The sequence below is a fragment of the Calypte anna genome, chromosome 1 (assembly GCF_003957555.1).
Source record: "Calypte anna isolate BGI_N300 chromosome 1, bCalAnn1_v1.p, whole genome shotgun sequence".
NCBI lineage: Eukaryota > Metazoa > Chordata > Aves > Apodiformes > Trochilidae > Calypte > Calypte anna.
Genome location: NC_044244.1, coordinates 33,578,194 through 33,597,632, shown reverse-complemented (window position 1 = coordinate 33,597,632; position 19,439 = coordinate 33,578,194). Strand labels below are relative to the sequence as shown.

Sequence of the window (19,439 nt, the reverse complement as noted above, 5' to 3'; positions counted from 1 at the left end):
TACTTCATAATATTTAAGTGGAAAAGCAGGAAATGTCAAGCTTTAAACTTGAAGTTAGTACTGCTGTAAGAAATGAGTCTAAAAAAATGACATTCAAAACCTTTTGCTTTCTTGAATTTTTCATGCAACCTTACACTAGATTTTGGTTTTAAACCCTTCTCATAGCAATCAAGTATATTTATCATAGAAATTCAAACCTAAAAAATACACCTTTCAATGCACAGTCTAACATGTAAGAGTATCAGTACCAATTAAGTCTCAGTCTGAATGTTGTATGCTTTGGGATACTGACAGGTTCAGCTACAGATGTTTAATGGTTCATTTGCTAAGGAAAGAAAAAAGTGCTTAACAGAGGAGTAAATTCAGTGTCTCACAACAGGACCTGCAGTGGCTGTGCTCACACTTGCAGAGCAAGCAGGGCTGGATGGAGGTGGACACAGCAAGCACAGCACTGCCATGGCTGCTCAAGCTGGAGGGGTGCAGAAGGCCCCCCAAGGCAGCCCTCCTTATCACATCAAATGGGGTGATACAGCCCAGCCTACCAAGGCTAGTGATGTATCTTTTCCATATTCTAGCTGGGAAGCTTCAGTAGCAGAATCTTCTATACTCATCATTTTTAACAGCTGGGATAGGGGAGGAAGAAGAAAAGTTTTGAGGCTGAGATCGATAAAAGAAATAGAAGAAAGCAGGAAAAGAGGAACGATCAGCCAGCATGGGAGCACTGCTCTCCTTATAGTGGGAACAAACATTCTCATCTGCTTATCCTGAGACCCAGTCTGTGATGCAGTGACAAGCAAAACCTCAGGGATTAACCACCCTCCCCATTCCATCCTTATGTTGCATATAAGTTTCCCACTGAGGTGAATCAGAGTTTTTTAGGAGTGCAGCCTTTGGTCCAAGCTCTAGTACCCAGACTTTCCTCCTCCATCTAAGAGAGATGGGATTCCCACAATAGGATTTAAGTTACAGTGCAGGCTAAAATTATGATCTTTTCAATTAAGTAACCACTAAAGTATTGGAAAATAAACCAGATTCTGGAACTTCTGCACACGTTTCAGGATAATTTCACTCATTTCAGTTACTGAGAAAAAATATGCTAAGTAAGGAAGTAGGGCTCCATATGTCTGTGAGTTTGCATTTATATTACAATGGTTATCCAGAATAGAAAAGTGATTTATACTTATAAAAGAAACAACTACATCTGAGCAGAGAACAAAAAACTATATTTAATTTTAATTTAATTATCAAGCTGAGCAAACGTTCTCTCTAGCATCAGCTGCCAAAGATGGGAAGCTTGCATACCCTTACAGGAACATATCCCTTCCCTGTATGCTGAACTGGCCACTGCATTGATCCCTTCTCCAGCTACAGAAAAACCAGTTTGGCAACAAAGGGCTGGTGTGCTGGTGTAACAAAAGCCCACAGGTGTGTCTGAGGGCCAAACTAAAAAGGCCTGAGACTTGAGAAGATAATCAAAACAAAGGGGTTTTCAAAGGTTGTACCCTCCTGAAAAGTGAGAAGGGGAAAAGTGGATTAAAAGCCTCCCTGTTCCACAACTGCTTCTCCCATGGAGTAGAGAACTGCAAGGCTGAAATGCTGAATTCTCCTTATTTTACCACTTAACATTTGCACACAGCAAAGCAGTGGTACCTGTCCTCTCCTAACAGCCAAAGGACATGGCTTTGTACAGTGAGGATGAAGAGGACATCCATGTTACATGGAGTATTAGGGGAGTCGAGAGTTAATTAATTTACTTTTAAGTAATAACAGAATCAGAGAATCATGCAATCATATGGGTTGGAAGGGACCTCTGAGATCATCAAGTCCAACCCTTGATCCACTACCACTGTGGTTCCCAGACCATGGCACTGAGTGCCACATCAGTCTCTTCTTAAAAACCTCCAGGAATGCAGAATCCACCCCCTCCCTGGGCAGCCCATTCCAATGCATGATCACCTACTCTGTAAAAAAAATTTTCCTAATATCCAACCTAAACCTCCCCTGGCAGAGCTTAAGTCCATGCCCTCTTGTCCTACTGATAGTGGCTTGGGAGAAGAGCCCGACCGCCCCCTGGCTACACCCTTCTTTCAGGGAGTTGTAGAGAGTGATGAGGTCTCCCCTGAGCCTCCTCTTCTCCAGGCTGAACAGCCCCAGTTTCCTCAGCTCTTCCTCACAGGACTTGTGCTGGATCCCTTCACAGCCTCTTTGCTCTTCTCTGGACCTGCTCCAGCACCTCAATCTCCTTACTGAACTGAGGGGCCCAGAACTGGACACAGTACTCGAGGTGTGGCCTCACCAGCGCTGAGTACAGGGGCAGAATCCCTTCCCTGGACCTGCTGGCCACGCTGTTCCTGATACAGGCCAGGATGCCATTGGCCTTCTTGGCCACCTGGGCACACTGCAGGCTCATGTTCAGCTTCCTGTCAATCCAGACTCCCAGATCTCTTTCTGCCTGGCTGCTCTCAGCCACTCTGTGCCCATCCTGGAGCTCCCCATGGGGTTGTTGTGGCCAAAGTGCAGGACCCGGCACTTGGCCTTGTTGAGCCTCATCCCATTGGAATCAGCCCAACTCTCCAGTCTGTCTGGGTCCCTCTGCAGAGCCCTCCTGCCTTACAGCTGATCCACACTCCCCCCCAACTTAGTGTCGTCTGCTAATTTGTTAATTGTGGACTCAATCCCCTCATCTAAATCATCAATAAAGATATTAAACAGAACTGGGCCCAACACTGATCCCTGGGGGACACCACTGGTGAGCAGCTGCCAACTGGATCAGCACCGTTCAGCACCACCCTCTGGGGGCCTCCAGCAGTTCCTAACCCAGCACAAAGTGCTCCTGTCTGAGCACTGGGCTGACAGCTTTTTGAGGAGAAGTTCATACAGAACTTCATACAGAAGTTAAGAGGGACTCCAGCTCAAGGGACTCCACTTGGTTGTGAGGGAGGGGTGTAAAACTTCATTAGTGTAGAGACAAGAATTTGCAAGCCGTGTGGGCAATGGACAAGAAAAAGCAGGGAGACCCCTACAAAGACTAGGCAAGCAAGGAGTACCCAAGCCTGGGACAAAAGAGGATCCCTGGCTAAAGGCAGAAACCAGCAAGTCGCTTGAAGATTGCTTCCCAGTAGTTATGACTGGCAATATTTCCCAAAGGAGAGTAAATATAGGTCGATTGGGATTCCCCCCCCCCCCCCCCCCCCCCCATCCACTCCTGCTCCTCCCAGATCTGATGCACTAAAATAGCCCTGAGCTGCACTTTCATTTTCCCTGACTTGGTAGCCTGCCAACAACATACAGCCCATTCCTTTTATGGCAGCGAGTTTATAACTGCAACGGTCATAAAATAATCTTAAAAGGGTCTTTCCTGACATCTTAAAAAACATCTAATCTTTTCTATTCCAGGCAATCCTTTCCGGCACAGTGGTACAGATTTAATTGCTTCTGGTGCTCGGATGATGAGATACAAGTGTTCTGGAAATCACCTTTTAATTTAACAATTCCTACTGGCAAGCCCAAAAACTTTCTGGGCTGCCCACCAATAAAGAATTCATTTTTGATACTAAAGGAAAAAACCCAAAGTATTAGTACTTCTGGGTTACTGCTGTCAACAAGGCTACCCAAAAGGTACCCTAGCACTGAAGACATGATACTTATTTTCACTGTCAGGTCAATTTGAGTTGGTATCTCTCCCTTCTCCACCAACATTTGCCTAGTCAAGCTTACCAACACAGCAGAGCTAACAAGCTTTCTATTCTCTATTTTTAATTCAGAAAAAAATCACATGCATGACGTTCCAGGAGGTGGAACACAACTTTCTTTTTTAGCACTGAACAGAAGACATACAATAAGATTTTCTATTCTGCTCTTCCAAAACAACTTCATATTACTTTAATTTCTCAGAGAAAAAAACCCAAACAACAAAAAAACAAACAAAAACCAAAATAAACCCAACATGACTAATTTTGAAGATTAAACAAATACATAATCTGGAATTTGAGTCCTTTTAAACTGTGTTACACAGTGCTTCATAACTCAAAGGCATACACAGAAACTACGTGGCATGAGCCATCTCTCTTAGGTAGAATCTTTTAGAAAACAAAGCTTCCAGCTAAGAATCAGTATGATTTAAAAGCACTCCCAGCCTTAAAGGGTAAAAGTACACACTTTTGAAAAGAGAATGGTCTCACTCATTCCTAAACTGAGAGGCATGAACCCTGCCCTGCAGCAGTTTGCTGAGCTCCTGCCCTGAGGATGGGCTGGGGTGTGGGAGGTGTGAAGGAAGCTGCCACTTGTGCTGCACAGAGAAGCTGGGTTCCCAGACAGGGCACATGAGCTTAATTTGATGATCACGTTTTATGAGGCACTATAAGGAAACATAATGCTGAGGCTTAATAGTCCAGTGAAGGAAACAAGATCCCTGAAGATTTCAGTGAGGGTTTTGGCCACCGATTTATTGAGCTCTGAGAGTAAATTCCCTATCAGGGAATAAAAAAATCCCAAAGAAATAAAATTTCCTGCCACAGCAGCAAACTAAAGCATCCTCAATGCAGGATCAAATTCCATGGGGTTGTTAACAGTATATATAGGAAACTACCACAAATAATCAGTAAGTCTATGCCACTAAGAAGATTTTTTAAACTCTTTTAATTGAGAATGTAACTGGTGCTAATATCTACATGCATATGCACAGAATGTGCCTACCTAATAATATGAATAAACACCATGCACCCTACTAGAAATATAAACTTACAATGCACAAGACACACGTATACCTACATCCTACCCAGACATCAGTCTGTCATTTCATTCACCATTCAGTTCTTCAGCACAAACCAGTTGAAAGCAGAATTATATCCCTGCATTTTTATAATTTACTACATGAGAAAATACAATTTTTAGATCAGTCTATGACCCTGACCTGAGTATCATTTCATATTTTGTGAGGAAAGCTAATAACATGTGATTTATAAAATGTAATTATGATTATGTGTTGCTAGCATAACTTTATTTTAGAACAATTCAGGTGGGTTGTTTCCTTTTTTTATCATCCCAACTACTGGAAAAGCAATTTGAGTTAAAGACATCACAGCTGCCAATCTCTCCCCAGCAGTCTCCCTTACATGGAAATTTTCTACGTGGCTTTCTCTAAAAACCAATACCCCTCATCACCACAGAGAGGAGCCATCTCCCTTTCATAAAATTAGATATTAAACAGTCTCATCCTTCAAATAACATCCTCACAGCACAGAAGTCTATGCATATGTCAACAGGATAAAAGCACTGGTTAAAAATGTACCTTTGATCACACAGATTGTGCTATGATGGTATGTAGAGCAACCTTGTGAATATATAAGAAAACGTCAGCCTTTTATCCAAAAATAGTTTAAAGGAATTGTAACATGGAAAAATTCTGATACTGCACAAAAATATTATGGCTCGCACACTATTAATAGCATCAGCCATCCTAAAGCTAAAGAACCTTTCTACAGTTGAAAAAAAAAATGAAATAAATCTAACCCACACCAAAATAAAATTCCATCAAGTAAAACAGAAGCTCCTAGGTCTTCCCTAGTCAGAAATGTGCTTTTATTTTTACAAACAGCAGTGAGAAAACACTACGGCAAATAAGGGAAGGGTATTTACCTTTATACTTTAAGTCTTTGAACTTACAGTACAAGCAGATGAGTTAATACTGAAGTGTAATGACTGAAAAGTCAGAGCAAAGAAAACTATTTCTGTCCCAAAAGCAACACATTTGATCCAAATATAAATATTATTTGTTTTTAAACCACTGCCCAAGGTGAGTTATTTATCAAATTCTTTTAATTAAAATTCCTGTAACACTATTTTATTAAAACAAATCTTGACTTCCTTAGCCTATGAGTACCTTTGCATGCAGTTTTATGTGACTCCAAAATATTCAGGATAATTTGTACACTTGCTGGCATTTAGGTAATTAGAGGGATAAAATAATTTACTTGGGAATCTTTCTCCTTCTCACAGGAGAAACTGTCCAAATACAAACATTTTTTCCAATGAAAAATGCTACTTGGAATCCGTGTGAGCTGAATTCCAGCTTTCATTCCAGTGCAGTTTAAAAATGTACAAACACAGCATTGTGGGGGCTTTTCGGAGCTAAATACAATTACAATGGATGTGTGGCACAAGCATCTGCACCTCTAGGCATCCTAAAACTATTTTCCAGTTCACAAACAGGGGAAGTATTAATTCTAGTGAAACATATTACTTTAAAATGTTCTGTGATTATTTCCTGTCTCTCTAATCCTACCTCAAGGGTCCAGTATGTGATGGTGTCTCTTCCACCTCTTTTATTTGACTGGAAATATTTACTAAGCCTTACAATTTTTTCAGTCCACATTTGCCTGCCTTAAATGCATTTGAAAAATGAAAATACTCATCCTATACCTGCCAGCTGGACTTGGGAGATAACAGCAACCATGCAAAACCTTCCTGCCTAGCAAAAAGTACTTACCTTTGGGAAAAAAGAAAAAAAAACCAGAAAACAGAAATAATTTATCCTGCACTCTGACAGAATGAACATACAACAGGCCTAATACTGCAGTTATCTCCTGGGCCAGCCCCCCCAGCCCTGGCCTGTGACCCACAGGTGGGCAGGGGCAATGCTGCTTCTGCCTGCCTGATGGTGCCAGAGCCAGCAGCAGCCCCCAGCCCCACACAGAGCCCCCTAGCCCCATACCCCAGGACAGGCAGCAGCCCCCAGACCCTCCCAGCCCCACACAGAGCCCCCCAGCCCCATACCCCAGGGCAAGCAGCAGCCCCCAGCCCCACACAGACCCCCTCAGAATCCCCCACCCCTACACCCCAGGACAGGCAGCAGCCCCCAGACCCCCCCAGCCCCACAAAGAGCCTCCCAGCCCCATATCCCAGGGCAGGCAGCAGCCCCCAGCCCCACACAGACCCCCCAGCCCCCCATCCCAGGGCAGGCAGCAGTCCTCAGCCCCACAGAGACCCTCCCCAGCCCCACACAGAGCCCCCCAGCCCCATACCCCAGGCCAGGCAGCAGCCTCCAGATGCCCCCAGCCCCACACCCCAGGGCAGGCAGCAGCCCCCATCCCCAAACAGAACCGCCCAGCCCCACACAGAGCCCCCCAGCCCCATATCCCAGGGCAGGCAGCAGCCCCCAGCCCCCCCCAGCCCCACACCCCAGGGCAGGCAGTAGCCCCCATCCCCAAACAGACCCACCCAGCCCCACACAGAGCCCCCCAGCCCCCCATCCCAGGGCAGGCAGCAGTCCTCAGCCCCACAGAGACCCTCCCCAGCCCCACACAGAGCCCCCCAGCCCCATACCCCAGGCCAGGCAGCAGCCTCCAGATGCCCCCAGCCCCACACCCCAGGGCAGGCAGCAGCCCCCATCCCCAAACAGAACCGCCCAGCCCCACACAGAGCCCCCCAGCCCCATATCCCAGGGCAGGCAGCAGCCCCCAGCCCCCCCCAGCCCCACACCCCAGGGCAGGCAGTAGCCCCCATCCCCAAACAGACCCACCCAGCCCCACACAGAGCCCCCCAGCCCCACATCCCAGGGCAGGCAGCAGTCCTCAGCCCCACAGAGACCCCCCCCAGCCCCACACCCCAGGGCTGTCTCTGCCCACAGAACTGTCACACCTCTCAGTTCAGCTCTTCTAGTTTGGAGGGTCACTGGGAAAGAAGGCAACCACTGAGTTCATTCTCCTCTTTCCTCAGCTAGACTCAGGGCTTTGTAATTCAGCTCCCCATCTGGATCTACATTCTAAGATAAATTTGGACTTTTTTCTTTGAATAATTTGTTCTTATAAGTGACATCTGCTCTACTTCCTTCAGCAGAGGCAGCACCACCCAACCCAACCCAACCCAACCCAACCCTCCTGCCACAGCCTGCTGTCAGGAGCTTCATCAAGCCTTGCCCCAAAATGCAGTTTGCTCCTGTCCTGCTTGGGCTTGTGCTGCCCACAATGAAAACACTGGGAATCCCTCTTTACCCTCTTGGCCCTGACATTTCACACCACTCTCACTGACACATTAGAAATTCCTCAGCAACTCTGCCAGGCCCTGACAGCCTCTGCAGTCCTCAGCACAACTCCCCAGCACAGGGCCATTCCCCTCCCAAGGTTTACTTAAAAGATTCTCTAACATGTACACGTTTGCTTAAATAGATAGTCAGAGGTAGAGCAGATCTAAAAGTCTAGAAGTTTTATGTAGTTGCTAGGCAAAACAAAAAAGAAAAATAGTAAACCATAAGCTAGGATCAGTTAAGACCATCTGCAAATTTTGCTATTTGTAACCCAGTACAAAGAAAGTAACACACTCAACAGACTGCTTGGAAATAGTCCACCCAGTGAGATGACTTTCCATGGCAGTACATTTGAGGGATTTTTTTAAGAAACAAAAGTAATCATCTAAAGTAGTTACAGTGACTGCTTTCTTTGTTGTTGGGCTTTTGTTTTGTTTTGTTTTGGGGTTTTTTTGAGAGAGAAAGCTTTATCAAAATCTGTGCTTTAGCCAGATAAATATAAGACTGACTACCAGAAATTAGGCACATTAATGCTGAAATTAGGTTAGGAAATTCATCCTATGGTTAATGAGAAAAGAAGCCGGGGTGATTGTTCAGAAAAGAGTAAGCACCTTGGAGGATTTTGAAAGGCTTTTGCCTTAGGAGTAAGCTGGCAAAGTCCATTTGTAAAAAGGGATATAAGATAATATAACGGACAATACAAGGGATAATATAAGGTATGCAAGATAAAATATTATAATATATAGTAAGGACTATTTTTATAAGGGATATATAATTGAACTACATGGCCAGCCATAAGCCTGCCTTCAACACCCAGAAAGCTTTTGAAACAAATTACTAGACAATCCATACACAGGCAACTGAAAATCAGAAAGCAATAAGCCTCCAAGATGGACTTGCCAAAATCTAACCCCACCAACCAACATACTTTCCTTTTTTCCTTCTGTTATGCAGGCAGGAAGGAAAAAGAGTGAACCCAACAGATCTCAAATATAAAATACTGACAGAACAAAGTGGAAAAGCACTTTCCTTCTAGATCAAGGTCCTAGAACATGGGTGCAGAGCTGCTTGGAAAAATCCCCATGCTCATTCAGCATTTCTCCTCCTGACTAAGGTAAAACCCCAGCAAGTAGCCTTACTAAAGCTGCAGAGACACCAAACTGCAAGGAGTGTGAAGTGTTCTAAAGAGCTGAGCAGAACTTAAAATGGTTGTAATAAATTGGAGAAATGGTCAAAAATCAGTAACAGGAACTTCAGTTCAGTCAAGCACAAAGAACTACACTTGGACTTTAAAAGAAATCCTCAAATGCACAAAACCAAAAGGAAGAATACCAGACCAGCAGCTGTACTGCAGAAAAGGATGTCAAGGTTACAATAACAATAAATAGAGCCAACAAGGGGAAACTGATTAAAAAAAAAAAAAAAAGCAAATTACAATCTGGAGTTTATTGAAAGCACAATACATATTATTAGTAGAGTCTGGGAAGGAAATCTGGAGCAGTGAGGTATCAGCTGCAATACCCAGCATAGGACAGAGACAACTGGGGAAAGTACAGAGGAGAAATTAAAAAAGAGTGGTTCAGAAAACCAAAACCCCACAAAAAAATTGAAGAGCTCGGTTTGTTTAGTCTACAAGAATGACTGTGGAGATGGGATAATGCTCTGAAAACCTGCATCTTGTTGTAAATAGCATCACATCACTCAGCTGTTACACTGTCTATATTAATGCCATAGTTCTTATTTGACTTATGTTAGATAAAATGTACCACTCTGTAATTTGTATGTAACAGAGCAACAAAACCAGCTTGTTTTACCCCAGACAGCTATTGTATGTCACATTTTAATGGACTTCACAGGCTGTATCTGCTATAGTCCTTCCCAGAATGGTTTACCAGAATGGTTCAACAACTGCTAAAGTAGTTTGGTTCAGTTCTGCACCTTTCTTAAGTTCAGAGGCAAGTAACGAAGTTGCCTTGTCTTTTCAGATGAGGGATGGCAGCTTCTATAAATTAGACACCAGTATCATCTGGTGGGCCCCATCCTGTCCCTTATGTGTACTTGCTTTCAAAGAAAAAAGCACACAGGATGAGTAGGTACCCAGACAATTTGGTTTCTCTTGTGAAAAGAGCTGTTAAAAGGTGTGCTGTCAGCACAGAGGATCTTTCCACCATATATACAAAAGACCTAATGAAACACTGATTTTTAATCTTGAAAAAAAATGGGAAAACATGGGGATAGTCTAAAGGTACAGTTCCTACAGCAAGCAGTGAAGTAAGGCTTTGACCTTTTGATTTTCTTTTTCTGCAGCCATTCAAGAGCAGATGATAAAGCTACAGAAAACACAAATCACTTTATTTGTAGAGTTTCTGGTTTTGCATCTTGGGGCTCTAACTTCATACCTGATCCACCTCAGCTTTTCCACCTGTGCCTGTGCTGGCAGCAGATATATCCCTTCCTGTCCTATTCCCTTCTTCAAACTCGTGCTATGGCTACTGACAGTGACACTGGTGTGAAGGAAGAGATGCTTGACCAACCTGATCTGCAAGCCTTGGTTTCAGGATCATTAAGGCTGGATCAGTGCACTGCTGCATCACCCATGTGTGATCCATGTTTGCAGTACAAATGGGGATGTACAAACGGGTGTAAGCTGTGACTGCTCGTCATCAGAACACATGAGGAGGGATCTGCATTAGTTTTATATTTAATAACAAGATTCCTCCCAGCAGCAGGATGGTGACAATATGAACCAGGTGGTTAATGATAGTTCTCAGCTGATTGGAGCAAGTGCAGTAAAGTTACACCAAACCAACTCTTTGCTCTTGAAACAGCTGCAGGAAACCCAAGGCCAGACTCACTAAGCTGTCAAACACTTGCTGCACAAACTGGAAGAGACATCCATGCAGCTCTCACCTCAGCCAACCCTCCACACAGATCCTTGAAGTGGTTAAAATCCCCTGCAGTCCTTGTGCGTGCAGCGGGAGGCACAGCCTCGCCTGCGGATTTCCCCAAGAACCACACACCCGGGAACAGCCTGGAACAAGAACAGGGCAATCCCTCAGCCAGACTGAGCACTTTCTGGGCTGCTTTCTTTTGGTGATGACTGGCACTAATCACTTCCCCGGGAAGCTGCTAAGGTTCCTTGTGTTGATTTTTGATTTTTTTTTTTTTTTTTTTTTTTTTTTTTTTTTTTTTTTTTTTAATTTACTTTTTTTCCCCTCCTATTTTCATTGTGTGGCCAGAGTGAAAGCTGTGGCACTTGGCAGCAACTTTCCACCAGCGTTATTGTTATTCCCTGATAGCAGGGATTTGTTTTCCATCAGGTGAAACACAAAGGCGTTGTCCCTGTTTGGAAGAACACGGAGTTAAAGAGACCTCCAGGGACACACTCAACAATGCCACACACAAAATTAGTCTCAGGATTTCTTGGATGTGGCAACACTTCCCAACGGAACAATGAGTTCTCACACTATGTACGTTTTGCTGAGTTGCAGCCCACATTTCAAAGAAATCATTAATCCCAATGTTCAGGTGCTACTGGGAGGAGAGAGCAAACTGGGGAGCTCTGCACAGTTCCCGTCCTTAGACGGGAACACTCAAAAGCTGAACCATGTTTAAATGCAAGACTCACTGAAAAGAACATTTCCACTGCTTACCCTAAGTAAAGAAGTCCTTATAATATTAATCATATTACAAAACAATGCTAAACTGTAAGTTAAGTTTGTGAACCCAGAAAAATCCTGTGAGCACCTTATAAGTTTAAGAATTGTTCTTGCCCATTTTGGGGTGGTGTCGCTCGATTGTTCAGGTCTTAAAAGTCCTTACAAATAAAAGCCTCTTTATTTCCAGTACCAGTAGCTAGATTGTGTGGTTTGCAGATAAAGCTGTTGGAACTGAGCTGCTAAATAAGAACCAGAAGGCTGAAGATAAGCAGGTAAATTAAAATTTCCAATTTCTTCATCATCAATGGGGTTCCCAAAGAGTTCTTCCACCCTGTTTTCAGACAAAACATAAGGATCACTGTCTTCACAGTCCAAGGTCACAACAACCCCCCTTAACACCCAGAATAACATTCCTCATCTTCTGGTAGAAGTTAATAATGCAATACATTCTCCCTTCCTTTTCTTCAGTGCTTGGTTGGAAATTACTTTTAATGCACTGCTAGTTGGTTATACATTCACAAATTTCCACAGAGGAAGACCTAAATCTTTTAGTTGTGTCATTCTGGTTTTTGTTGTTTTGTTTTTTTTTTTTAACTCGTACATATTAATAGTTTACTGAGAACTTAGGATCCTTCTGAGGCAAATGAAGTATCTGAAAAAATAATAATACAATCCTACAGAAGCAACAAGAGTGAGGGAAGGGAAAGTTAACTTGTAGCTACTGCTTACTCCATGATGCACTGAAAAAAGCCAAAACCAACCAAAACCAAACCAAACCAAAAAAACAACCCCAAAAGCTGGGAGATTTTTTGTTGTTGTTGTTGTGTTTTAAGGACCCTCAGCTTGTGTAGAAAAAGTAGCATCTAAATAACTCCATGTATGGACACAGTTATTCCAGAGCAAAAAACACCCTATTTCTATGTAGCCTTGGAGTCTGTTCCAAAATAAGCATTCCAACTTCAGAGCTACTCAAGGAAAGCTAAAATCCATGCCCAACTTTATTCTACATTAGTTCCTAAACACATTACCATAATAACACCAGGATTTTGAGAGGTTTTTTTTTTCCTGGGGAGTCTTTTGTCTAAAGGAACCCATAAACAAATCAGGACTAGACCAAGCTATAATTAGGCTGGTAGTTTATCCCACTTTCCCCAACACCTAAAGCCCCTACAGCTTAAGTTCATAGCCTGGCTGCTGCTGAAACTACAGCTATTAATTGAAAAAAAAAAAAAAAAAAAAAAAAAAAAAAAAAAGGAAAAAAGAGCAAAGGGGAAAAGCAGTTCATATTGCTTACCTATTAGTAATACAATGTTGTGTGTGGCTTAAGAAGTGCTCCATAATGGGGATACACTCACTTGAATTATGCAGCTCAACAGAACTGTCTCAAAACTGGATGGCTTTACTGCATTGCTGGCTTGTAGCAATGCCAGTCAGATGAAGACAGGCAGACTTCTTAACCTCCTGGCTGAGAAGATTAAATCCTTAACAGAGAAATCTTGTCTCTCCCCCTTCTCCCTCCTATTCTCCCATCTTTTGAAATGAATAACAAAGGAACCTTTAACAATCCACCTAAAAGGAAAATCTCATTTCCCAGCATTTCTCATGTAATAAAGAGGCTGAACCTCTAATGATAATAGAAACAAGTATTACCTTACAAAGCTGACATAACCTGAGTAGGTAAACAAGATCCTCCCAACTCTTCATAAATATCAGGGCAAAGTACCAAATACCTTCCTCAAGTGCAAGTCGCCCTTACTGAACAGCTGTAAGGAGCTTTCATGGTACACACATAAAAAATTGTACAAGCCAAATCACTGTGAAAGCAAATAACCACCATCACTTGGAAAAATAAGCAAGGTCATTCAGTCAAAAGATTTTATTTTTGTCTAGGATCAACTGCTTTATATGGCTTTGCTACCAAATATAGAAACATTACCCCATCCACAAAGGCACTATTTTTAAAGACTGGGCTTTTGGGGTAAAATAGAATTCTTTTTTCCTCCTAAAAGATCTTTTCAAATGTGTATTATAAGGATCCGAGGAATGTCAAACAGGAAAAGGACCAACCAACCACATTCTGGACTGAACTATATGTGGCTTGACTCCACTAACTTTAGTGGTTTTAAGAAATCAATGCAGACATTATTTAAAAAAAAATAAAAATCATTCATCTCAGAATTCTAGGATTATTTAGTAACTTCGGTTGAGCTATTTACATTTAATTCCCCACATAAAATTTAAAGGACAATTAAGAAATACTGTTCTAAAATAAGCCATGTCTACACAAGGCAGGCGATTCTTTTAGAAACTATGAGCAAACGTCTGATTAAGATGACAAGCCACATGGAAACTACTTCCAGAACCAGACTTAAAGGGCACAGTTACCAACCAAATTTGGCAGACAAGGAATTGTGACGAACTGCAAAAGCATGCAGCAGCACAATAAAAAGTTGGGAATCGTCAGCAAATAAGATGGCAAGCACTTGTGTCAATTCAGTGAGGGCAAGAGCACAAACAGGATAAATTCTAAGCACTAAACCCTGGATTTGGATGGATGGCACGGTGCCATAGTGGGAATAGAGCTTGCTCTTCCATTTACAGACAAAGCGTATCAGTAAGGGGAAGTCTCTGCCTATTGCAGATACCTCGTTCTGACATCCACCTTTCGAGGCAGAAGTTTCAGAACCCATTTCAGTAGTAACAATGGGAAGCTTAAGAGAAAAAGAACTAAAAGCACGACACATAGGGTGTAAGGGTCTGTACTTTCCTAACAGCTGTGCTTAAACTCAGAACTCTTACAGAGATCTGATGTTTATCGCCAGATAGCAGCAGGCATCCAGCTTTACCCGTGGGACAGCCACTGTTAAGACTTGAAACACGGCTGTCCCTAAAGATCACTGCGTCTCCCGGCAGTCTTTATGCATAGGGGACGGACGAGTGGAATTTCAGCTGAAGTAGAAGAGTCAGCATTTGTAACAAATTTGTCAAGTATCACAGGAAGCTTAATTGAGTCTCATTTCTATTTCCAGGAATATTAAAATGCACAAAGTACAGTACCATCAGCTGGGAAATGGGACAACGAGAAATAAATTATACATTCTTCTTTGCACTGCCTATATTTGTCAGTAGTGTAACACAAAACAAACCCACGACCGAGGCAGAGAGCACTCACTGCGCTCCCTTAGAAAAACGCGACCAAATTCTTCAAGTTTAAGCTCCTTTTTCTGACCCACGAAGCGCAATTCTAGCGAGCAGGCGACCGCAGCAGAACTGAACCAATTACGCACCCGGCGCAGCTCTGTTTTGTTTCACCGAGCCGAACTATTCTGCTGTACATCCCAGAAACTATTTACCTCCTTTCTGAGTCAGAAGCAGCACCTACAGCAAAGGACACCCGGAGCCCGGGCTCTGCGCGCCCTCTCCGCGGCTTCAGCCGCTGCGGCGGCCACAGGGACGGGATGGAGGGGGGGACGGGATGAAGGGATGGAGGGCAAACCCTGCCAAGGGCCCAGCTCCCTGAAACGGGGATCGCCTCCCGCCCCGACACCAGCCTCCCCGCTGCCGGAGGGGCCGCTCGCCCCCCGCCCCAGCCCCGGCAGGTGCGGCCCGGCCCCCCGCACCGCTCCTCCCCTCGCCCCCGCCGCAGCCCCCGGCCCGCCCTCCCCTCCCCGCGGGTGCCGGCGGAGGGCCGGGAGCTCCATCGCGGCGGCGCGGCTTCTTCCTACCTGCAGCTCCTGCGGCGGCTGCCAGCGCCAGGCAGAGCGCGGAGAGGAGCGGGGGCGCAGCGCGCATGAGGAGAGGCCCCTGGGAGCGAGCGAGCGAGCGGCCGCGGCTCCCCCCTCACACCCCCCCACACATCCCCCCCCTCGGGATGGCAGTCACGGGCCCGCCGCCCGGGGAGCATGACGGGAAATTCCTGGGCACCGGCGTCCAACGCCAAATATGAACATGGAGCCGGGAGACACCCGGGAAGGGACGGGAGGGTGGGGGGCGGCCAGCGGACGGAGAGCCAGCGGGGAGGACGGGGACCCCGTCCCGTTCCACCAACGCAGGAGGCTTGGGGCTCGCTGTCATTTCAAGGGTGCGCTGCGGAACGGCCGAGAAACTGCTGGGCCCTCTGTTTATTTGGTTTTTAAAGTAATTTTCCTGCTGTTCCGAGGAGGAGGGGCGGGCAGGGCCCAGGGCCCCAGGAGGCGATTCCCGAGAGGAATCAGCCCGGCCGGGTCCTGACCGACCTGCGGGGCGCCCGGGGACGGAAACCGAGTAACCGAGTAACCGAGCTAAGTTCATGGCAGGCAGCGAAATTTAAGGGAGCTCTTAATGCCCACCGTGTGCATCTTCAAAAAACTAACAATAAATAAATAAGTATATAAATAAAGACAGAATTGCAGCGAAATTCCCCCTCCTCCTCCTCCCCTTTCCCGGGCAAGAGCTTGAAGTGAGCTGGGGAAATGTTTCTAAATGACGGACTTAGCTTTTTGATCTTCCGCTCCCACAGCTCATCAATGCCATTTGTCATGTAGGCAATTTTAAACCAGTAAACACGTAATGACAGGAAATAAAACAACCCTACGTTTTCTGATGATCTGTCACCTTTGAAAACTCTATCTCAAAATACAAAAATAGGCTGAAAAAGGCTGAATCTTCACCTCCATCGTTTAACAGGTCAGACATTCCCAGAGACTTTGAAATCGAGGTAAAACTCCTCTGGAGTTTGTGTCCAAATTCCAGACATTTCACTGAAGCTCAGCTCTGTGTTTCTGCAAACAGCACCACCACCACCCTTCAGCTTCCAATCCTAACAAACAGTAAACAGCCATGATGCATTAATCTCCCATTTACCCCCCCCCCAAATGAAAAAAGTATTAGAGGCAGAGATGCATTCAAATATTTAGAAGGTGAGACACATATAAAAACCCCTAATAAACCTTTAATTCGAGTTTGGTTTGGTTTTTTTGTTTTTACAGGACAGGGTGACAAATTACAACAAACATCTGATTTTTCTCAAATGTTCAGGTATTATACACATTCCCATCTGTCTTGCAGGAAGGGATATTGGTCAACTTAACAGTTTAAGGTAAAATAAGCTGCATAATAGTACATATTACAATAATAATAATGTACAGTGTTTACAAGAAATATATTTCAGAAGCAAGATAGATGCATTTGCATCGAGGCAACCTTTTAAAATGCCACAAACTATTTTTACATTCACTCTTGCAACAGGTCACAAGATGGGGTCACTAAGGTCAGGTTAACAAATCACTAGATGCACATCAAATACAACAAAATTAGTTTATATACATATATATAATACATATACATGTATATTATACATATACATATATGTATATAGTAAAACTCATCAAAATCTACCAGTCCTGGCACAACCTACTTACCCATCAAAAATATGTACTTGTCCTTGGTAAGTAGAATTCTGCATGGCTGATTATATATTATATATACTCATTCATTAGCATCTGAGACATAAAACTGAGGATTTAAAATTTTTAGGTTAACAAACTCTCCAATAATAAACATGGTGCCCACAAAAGCACAATGGTAAGGCACAATAGGATTTTCTGTTGCAGAACAGTGTGCATCATGTTTACTTAACCGTAAGAAAAACGTGCATTATTTGTGCAAGTTCATGCTGCAAATCCATCATATCTACAAAGTAAAGTGAGTTTCAGTAAAATCTGTGGGACTGGTGTGCTTCCAGTCTCACTTCCTTCAGGCTATTCAGGTTCTACAGATAAAATTCTTGTATGAGTGGGGATTAGTAAAGCCAATAATCTTAGATTTGCAACTATGCTTCTCAGCAACAATTTGGTACTTCTGTGTAAACATCATTGAATTCACAAGCTCCAAATCACAAAGTTTACTGCCAGCTGTACTCTTAGTTCACATCAGCCAAAATTGTTGCAAGCAAGTATGTACCCTTTAAAGTATTATCAGGTTTGTTAAAATGAGTTACAACATATTGGGAAAATCACTCAATCCCAATGGTATTTTGTCACAGCCCTGGCAATTGTAATAATAAATACAGCTCTTCACAAAATATTTTTCCAGTATCTGCCAATTGCTTCTTTATTGCTCACAAATTTGAATTCGTTACAATTGGTATCAGACCTTTTCACACAAAATCATAGTTAGGTATTTTAATATAAAACCTATAAAAGATATTTTAACCTGTATCTAACACTTTAAGGTATTTGGCCTCTTGTCATGGTGCAGCCAAAACCATATAAAACATTCGGCTTTGAATAAAATAGGAAGCTTATTCACTGCTCCAATGCAGACATCCTCACAGAACACAACCATTTTTGCCACCACCAGCATTTACATTTATATACAAAACCTAGTACATCCGCATTCAGTTTGTTTTCCCTCACACTTTTAAGCAACCACTAATGCCAGATTAACTTTCCCCATACCCTCACTGCAGAAAAAATTCTTATACATCAACAAAAAAAAATAAAATACTATTGACTGAAAAAAAAAAAAAATTAATTTATTCACCATCAGGAACTGTAGGTTGGATGTTACAAAATACCCACAAGATTATTTCACAGGAAACTATGGAAATACAGGAAGTTGTCTTTTCTCCATGCTTTTGTATTATCAAAAACACTTCTTGGTGCAAAAATACAGTCACCACATCTGCAAATGTATAATGAATTCAGTATTCCTCATGCAAAAGTTAAATGCATTGGTTTACTATAGCCCCGGAAAACTTCCTGAAGCAATTTTTTTTTTAATTTTTATTTTATTTTATTTTTTGTCAGCTCAGTATTACTGCCTCATTGCTAAGTCCCTTTGGGAACGGGATTTCTGGAACGTTCAAACTTTTATTTAATTCCTTAAAGTATTACATACAAAAAGCACTAAAAAAGGAAGACGGCAGCCAAACAGGAAAACTCCTGTTGCAAGTAACAGTCCTAGCAGTTGTAGAACGTTTTCTCAGGAAGTTCCCTGAGAATTAGTTGTGCCTGTCCGAAGACGGAGGTGTGACATAGAGTTCATGTGTTTGTTTGATGGCTTCAGTGGAGTGTTACAAGTAAGAGCCTGGGGAAAGCGATGATGGTACCGATCCAGTCGCAGGTATTTTACTGTTACCAGCTTTCCTGTGAGGCAAAGAAACAGGGAGAGAGAAACCTTCCGAGTTCAGCCTTATTTCAATTTTGCTTCAGTAAATAATACACACAAACACATCACTACACTTAAATTAGTTTGCCATGTGATGACTGCTAAAACAATTCTGGTATTGTTATAGCTTGATATTTTAGGCATAAAACATTCCACCATTTAAAAGAACTCAAACAGCACCTGTCAAACATCTTCTGTCATTTCTACCCATGTTTTCTTATAAACCCCCATTCCTTACCATCAAACCAAGAGCCGTGTAATGCCTTGAAAGCTTTTCCAGCATATTCTGGAGAAAGACACTTGACATATACACAACCCTGCAGTAAGAGAGAGAGAGAGAGGTGTTTTTTGGGTTTTTTTAAATCCAAAAGACAAGGATAAAGAAGGCACTGAGCTGTTCCTGGAAAGACTCACCTCACGTGAGTTTTTGTCAACAGCAATGTGAACAATTCCATCATTATCACTGCATTTCTCCAAGATTGCTTCTTGAATTGCTAGGTGCCAGTGATCACCTATTTCCCTGTGCAAACAATGAAATATTTAATTAATCAAACGTGCACAGCAAGTGTATCCTTTACCACTGTGTTTTGTTTCTCCAAAAGTTGACA

General features: G+C 43.2%; 2 protein-coding genes across 2 annotated transcripts in view; both read right to left on the bottom strand.

Moving 5' to 3' along the window:
• MSRB3 (methionine sulfoxide reductase B3) overlaps nt 1-15,750 on the bottom strand; it is an 84,747-nt gene extending 68,997 nt beyond the window's left edge. The window contains 1 exon segment of the mRNA XM_030449589.1: nt 15,408-15,750. Within this exon segment, the coding sequence (XP_030305449.1) occupies nt 15,408-15,632 (225 nt within the window). The 5' untranslated portion in view covers nt 15,633-15,750.
• An 842-nt stretch (nt 15,751-16,592) lies between these two features.
• The window catches only part of LEMD3 (LEM domain containing 3), a 43,042-nt gene continuing 40,195 nt past the window's right edge, over nt 16,593-19,439 (bottom strand). Inside the window, exons 11-13 of the mRNA XM_030464544.1 lie at nt 19,246-19,351; nt 19,070-19,148; nt 16,593-18,809 (exon numbers count right to left, since the gene is read on the bottom strand). Of these exons, the coding sequence (XP_030320404.1) occupies nt 18,646-18,809; nt 19,070-19,148; nt 19,246-19,351 (349 nt within the window). The 3' untranslated portion in view covers nt 16,593-18,645. The remainder of the gene's footprint in view (nt 18,810-19,069; nt 19,149-19,245; nt 19,352-19,439) is intronic.